General features: G+C 37.1%; 1 protein-coding gene across 1 annotated transcript; it reads right to left on the bottom strand.

Moving 5' to 3' along the window:
- Positions 1-4,362: 4,362 nt before the first annotated feature.
- Positions 4,363-4,860, bottom strand: LOC122296734. Its single transcript, XM_043106532.1, has one exon. It carries the CDS (start codon positions 4,858-4,860, stop codon positions 4,363-4,365), a length of 498 nt encoding a protein of 165 aa, XP_042962466.1.
- Positions 4,861-7,209: the final 2,349 nt, after the last annotated feature.

Below are 7,209 nucleotides of genomic sequence, written 5' to 3' on the forward strand. Positions count from 1 at the left end.
TTTTTGTAAATATATTTTTTAAAATATTTAATTTAGTAAATAAATATATAATTTCATTAATAATCACTTCTTTAATCACTAAATAAAATAAAAAATTTTAATATTTGAACCGTAACATTGAAGAGACTAAATAACATTTTTCTATAATTAAGGCTCATCTCTCATTTGTTATATTTCGGTTCTATTCCAAGATCTATCTCTACCATACATAATGCTTTTTGTCTTGGAGCAGCGAGCTCAAGCTAGGCCAACACTTACCACTGGGCGTACTCCTAGCACATGTGTGTAGTTTTTTTTAATATTCTTAATTATTAAGAAAAAATTAAATAAAAATAAAATTTAATAATCATTTTTTAATCATTAAGTAAAATAAAAAAATAAAATTAAAATATTAAAGCGGTAAAATCGTTGGGACTAAATAGCATTTTCCTATAATTAATGCTCAAGAGCAGTTGTTAAATTTTGGTTCTATTGCAAGATCTATCTCTACCATCCACAGTGTACTCCATGGATCGGCCCAACCTCAACCTACACGGGCCAAGTCCATGAATGAGCCCATCAACCTATATGGGCCCAAATGTAATTTCTCTCGACCTAAAAACCAATTTTCTCCAGTAGGGTTTTTACTAAACTGTCATATAATATGTTAAACTCGAACTCGAAGGTTTGAGATGTCAAGTACCTCCAATTCATAGGCAAGAAGGGTATGCGAGTAAAAATTTTCCAGTATTCTTGTATAATAGAACTTCAAGTATCATGCCAAGGATATGTCATGGCTAGGGATTAGAACCCTTAAGATCGAGGCCCTTATGGCTTGAATACGTCAAGGGTACTACACCTAATTGTCAAAGCAGCAGTAGTAACTATGGTAAGACCCCAATGGTTAATTTGTGGAAAACCAAGGGCGTGGCTTGATTGAGGAACACCCAAGGGCATGCCTTGTCTAAGCAGTCCAAAGTTTAGCTAGAATCTAACCTTTTGGTCATAACATCAAGTTTTAGTTAGATGAGTTTATATTGGACTAGCTCTCTTAAATGTAAAATAATATTATAATATTATATATTTTAATAATTTTTGATAATTTTTTTTTATATTTTACAAATGCACTTAATATATTAATTAATAATTAAATAAAATATTTATTTTACTTATCAAAAAAATAATAATTAATTATTTGCAGTATTTTATCATTGTTTAAAAAATCCATTTAAGGAAACTAACTAATAACATGAACCAAAAAAAAAAAAAACATGATTATGTCATGTGGATGCATAAAATAGATATATTGGACAAATGATAAAATGGAATAGATGAAAACAATTAATCAAAAAGCAGTACAATGTGAAAATTGATAAAGTAATATTTTGGCATGTGAACAGTAACTCTCCATGTTTGGAGAGCATTCAAGAATTTCTGTAACTCAAGTGTTGAGATTTGGACCATTAGCTAGTCCAATGTGGAGGCCCTTTCTCATATCTAGCTAAAGTTTATACTTGCATTGGCATTTCACTATGCTATTGTGATGGAAGCCTCACACTCACTCACTTGTGATTGGCATGTTGGGTGATTAGGGCTGAGCAGAAATCCAAAAATCCGACTCCGACCCCGACTCCATTCCGACTCCGCTCCGATTTCGACAAGTCGGAGTCGGAGTCGGAGTAGGAGTTTTTTTCCCAAGGAAAGTCGGAATCGGAGTCGGAGTCAGAGGTGGAGGTGAACCGACTCCGATCCGCTCCGCTCCGCTCCGACTCCGATGCCTGGCTCCGACTCCGACTCTGACTCCGCTCCGACTCTGACTCCGATATTGTACATATTTAATAAAAATATATGTATTTTTCAATATATTAATCATATAAATATAATAACATGTAATAATAATGTATAAATATCAAAATGCATAATAACATGTAACACCAATGGATAAACACTAATATATAAATAATAAATTTATAATAACATGTAATACTAGTGTATAATAACTAAAATATTGATTATGTAGATTTTATATAACTATATCTTATATAGTTAGTTAAACTCAATAGTATATATACTAGCATGAGTCAATTATTATTATAAAAATATCTATATTCTTTGGACATTAATCATATATATTTTATATAACTATAACTTATATAATGAGTTAAATACTAGTATGAACAAATGTATCTAAATAATACACTTTTACTATAATAACATGTAACACTAATGTACCTAATATACCATATAGTAGTAATGTATAGACTATAGTAATCAATCTATGATTCTATAATAACTTGTTGGAATGAAATTTGTTACAATTTGTATTGGTTCTCCGTTCTTTTGTCGTAAGTTGTAACTTGTTGATGGAATTAGAACTTGATGGATGATGAGCCATGAGTTGGTTGGATAATTTGGGAGGATAGATGATGATGGATAATTAGTTTGTACTTTTGCTTATGTATTTTTAATTTGTAATTTTGGTTATGTATTTTTAATGTGTATATCATAGTTGAAAAATGTCTTCTTACAAGTTTGAATTTTCCTTTATTTTACAGTGTCCAAGATTTTAATGTGTGTATCAAGTTCTAAGGATCTAAGGATGAAGGATTTTTGTGTGAATGATTTCTTTTTACAAATTAGAAATTAGAAATTATATTTAAAAAAAATTGATATGGAAGCCCAAATCCGATTAGAGTCCAAAATTGTAAAATTAAAATATCAAATGGATTAAAGAAAAAAGTCCAATAAAAAAGCCTAACTCCGACAAGTCGAAGTCGGAGTCGGAGTCGGAGCAGAGCTTATAGAAGTCGGAGTCGGAGTTGGAGGTCGGATTCGACCTTCGACAAAGTCGGAGTCGAAGTCGGAGGACAACAATACCGACTCTGAAAAGTCGGTGCTCAGCCCTATGGGTGATTAGATATAGGGTTTTTTGCTTGTTGGTTGGCTATATCTAGGGTTACCTCAAGGCAACATAAAGATCCAAATTGGTTAGTTGGTGGGAGAAAATTAAGACTAGTTGGTCTAGCACTTAACTCTAGGGGTGAGCATCGGCCGGTCCGGACCGGCACTGTTTGGACCGGACCGGACCGAATTGGGTCCGGTCCGGTCCGGTCCCATTTTTAAGGGACCGAAAAGATTCGGTCCGGTCCCGGTCCGGGAGTTTTTCACCACGGACCGGACCGAATAGAAATAAAAAAAAAAAATATTATTTATATATATTATTTATATAATAGTATTAGCATATTACTAATATATATAATAGTATACTATATGTATATATATTAAATATATTACAATATAATTACATAAATATTAAAAAAAATGTCATTAAATATTAGCATATTATATAAATATATAGTTATCACTATTACTATTATTACATATAGTTATTAGTTATAGTATAGTTATTATTACATATATTTATTAGTTATAGTATTATTACTAATAGACTAATAGTATTAGCATATTACTAATATATATATAATACTATATGTATATATATTAAATATATTACAATATAATTACATAAATATTAAAAAAAATGTCATTAGATTAAAAAAAAAAAAAAAAAAAAGTAACCTTGGACCGGACCGGACCGAATAGGACCGGACCGGACCGGTCCTGATGGAGTTCGGTCCGGTCCAGGGTTGGAAAACCCTGAACCGAATAGGTCCGGTCCGGTCCACAAAACCTCCCCGGACCGGACCGAACTCACCCCTACTTAACTCTCAAAAGAATTGAAGAGAAAATTCACATTCATTGAATAACATAACATAATTGATTAAATAACAATGTGAGCAAACTATAAATAGGAATTCCCCCCAAGGGTTGGTGCCACATGCCTTCCCATCTCTTCCCTAGATCTAGATCACACTCTTGATCCACTCCTTAGTTTTAGGAATCCTAATTTTAGAGAAACAACATCAAATACCTAAAATAAAGAAAATTAACTAGGAAATAAATTAGGAATTAAACTAGAAAATAACATAAACATATTAAAATAAATAAATTCCTAAATAAAAGGTTCATGGCCAGCCACCACCATGAATGGCGCCTCCACCCCTATTTTTTAGGAACTTGTCATCTTGTCATGGAACTCCTCTAGTTGCACTTGTCTTGGATGCCTATCGCCTTACCACCCGAGCCATGCATGCAATCCAATACAACCCTCCTAGCCTTGACATGTCTAGCCCTCCTAGTGGCATTATTAATAGCTCGTCTTGCATATCCATCAATCATCTCCCATTCAAGAACGACCTTGTCCTTAAGGTCTAAATCCGGAAATTGATCATTGAGGACCCCGAACACTCTCCCATGTATCATCATCGGACGGAAGCCCCTTCCATTGAACCAAGGTTTCGGTACTCACTTGGCCACCCTTTCTTACAAGCCTATACTCCACGATCTTCTTGGGTTGGATTGCCTTTCTTCCTCTTCATCTACCAAGGGCATCTTACTCATCACCTTGGTTGGATCTGCAACCTTCCTCCTTAACCATGACACATGAAAAATAGGGTGAATGTGAACCCCAACCGGTAGATCTAGCTTGTATGCAAGCTGTCCGCACTTCTCCAACACTTGATATGGGCCAAAATTCTTAGTCCTCAATTTGCTTAATGTTGTTTTGGATATTGCCTTATGCTCTCTTGATAGGTACTTGAGAAATACCCACTCACCTTGTTCAAAGGATTCTATAGTTCTCCTTTTGTCAAAGTGCTTCTTCATTTGGTCTTGAGCACGTGCCAAATTCTTCTTTAGATCCTTCAAGACTTCATCCATCTCTCTAAGCTCTGTATCCATCAAATCATTTGGTGAACTCCCCATTTCATAGGCCACAAGCCCCGGTGGTGGTCTCCCATAAAATGCCTCAAATGGTGTCATCTTGATAGATCGGTGGTAGGATGTGTTGTACCAAAATTTAGCCCATGCCAAATGCTTTTCCCAATTCTTTCAATAATGGTGCACAAAGCACCTAAGGTTTTTCTCAAGTGTCCGATTAGTCACCTCCGTTTGGCTATCGGTTTGGGGATGATAGGTTGAACTTTGGGCAAACTTGTCCCATGCATCTTGAAAAACTCCCTCCAAAAGTTGCTCATGAAGACACTGTCTCTATCGATCACTATGCTTCTCGACATTCCATGAAACTTCATCACTTAATCCACATAAAAGCTTGGCAATTGTCTAGAGGTCAACCGTTTGCCAAGAGGTCAACCAACACATTTGCCAAGTTTTATGTGTATACTTGGTCAAGTGGTCAACCACCACAAGCATCCCATCACAACCATTTGGAAGTGGCAACCTCTCCACAAAGTCCATGGTAACATCCTCCCAAGTGTGAGTAGGGATCGGTAAGGGTTGCATCAACCCCTTAGGCTTGCTACTCTCACTCTTCACCCTTTGATAAGTCTCACATCTCCTTACATACTCCCTCACCTATCCTTTCATGCCATCCCAATAGAACAAATTAACCACCCTTACCCAAGTACGGTATAACCCCAAGTGTCCCCCTTCCTTGGAATCATGAAAGTTGCTCAAGTTCTTCTTTCTAAACTTTCCCACACTCGGCACAACTACTCTCCCCTTGTATTTTAAAAGCCCGTCACTCATCTCATAATTTTCAACTCCCTTAGTATCCACATCTAGCTTCTCCATCACCTCCTTACACCTTAGATCATTTTTTACTCCCTCTCTAATTTCATCCCAAACTCCCAATGAAGGACCCAATTCTCCCTACCCGGCCTATACAGCAAATCAAAATCAAAACCAAGAACTTTAGAAACCCACCTTTGTTAATCCATAGTGGTGATTCTTTGCTCCAAAAGGTACTTCAAAGGTTGTTGATCCGTGACTATTGAGAACTTCCTTCCCAACAAATAAGGCCTCCACGCCCTCACGCCCTCCATGATGGCAAGCATCTCCCGTGCATACATGCTTCACCCTTTATTTTGTACACCAAGGGCCTTGCTAATGAAGGCTAATGGCCTCCCTTATTGTGTCAAAACAACCCTTACTCCCACATTACTTGTATTCATGTGTAGCTCAAATGTCTTCTCAAAATTAGGCATAGCAAAGACGGGTGTAGTTGTCATGGCTTTCTTCAAATCTTCAAAAGCCTTCTCCGCCTCTTCACTCCAAACAAAATTATTGTTCTTGAACATGTTAGTGAGTGGTCTTGCTATCGAAGCGTAATCTTTGACAAACTTCCTATAGTAACCTGTAGTCCAAGAAAGCCCCTCAATTGGGTGATAGTTTTTGATTTGGGCCAAGCCACCATAGCTTCCACCTTCCTTGCATTCACCTTGACCCCATCTTGTGAGATCAAATGCCCCAAGTACTCAATCTGCTTTTGGCCAAATGCACACTTGGACAACTTCATGTAGAAAGAGTTGACAAGTAGCACTCCCAAAACAACCTCCAAGTGCCCCAAGTGATTCACCCATGTCTTGGAGTACACAAGAATATCATCAAAAAACACCAACACATACCTTTTCAAATACGGCTTAAAGTTTTGGTTCAGCATGCTTGAAAAGTTGAAAGAGCATTGCATAGACCAAACGGCATCACCAAGTACTCAAAGTGGCCATTGTGAGTTTGGAAAGCTATCTTGTGAATGTTCCTTCATGCACCCTTATTTAATGGTACCCAACCCTTAGATCTAGCTTGGAAAAGAACATAGAACCTCCAAGCTCATCTAGCATGTCATCAATGGTTGAGATTGGAAATCTATCCTTGATGGTAACCTCATTCAAGGCTTAATAGTCGGTGCAAAATCTCCATGTGCCATCCTTCTTCTTCACCAAGAGAACTAGACTTGAGAATGGACTAGTGCTTGGTCGGATAAGCCCATTAGCCAACATCTCATTGACGTGCTTTTCGATCTCGGTCTTTTGGTAGTAAGCATATCGGTAAAGAGCAATGTTAATCGGCTTGGCTTTCTCTTTCAAAGGAATGCGATGATCAAATTCTCTTGAGGATGGAAGTGTCTTCGGATCCTTCATCACTCTAAAGAACCTCCCCAACAACTCCCTCATATCAAGAGGCAACTTAGCCCCTAACTCCCTCTCCAAGCCTCCTTCTACCACTTCACGCCCCTCACTCAAGCCTCTCGGCTAGGAGGCCAATGTGATAGCAAAACATTGCCCCCCTCGCTTTAGGATCTTCTTCATCTCATTAGGCCCCACGGTCTTGCATCCTTCTCTTCAACTCATTCTCATGGTCACCCATTTACCC

The sequence above is a fragment of the Carya illinoinensis genome, chromosome 15 (assembly GCF_018687715.1).
Source record: "Carya illinoinensis cultivar Pawnee chromosome 15, C.illinoinensisPawnee_v1, whole genome shotgun sequence".
NCBI lineage: Eukaryota > Viridiplantae > Streptophyta > Magnoliopsida > Fagales > Juglandaceae > Carya > Carya illinoinensis.

Coding starts and splice junctions, on each gene's coding strand:
- LOC122296734 (XM_043106532.1), bottom strand. CDS start 4,860: ATGACACCATTTGAGGCATTTTATGGGAGACCACCACCGGGGCTTGTG.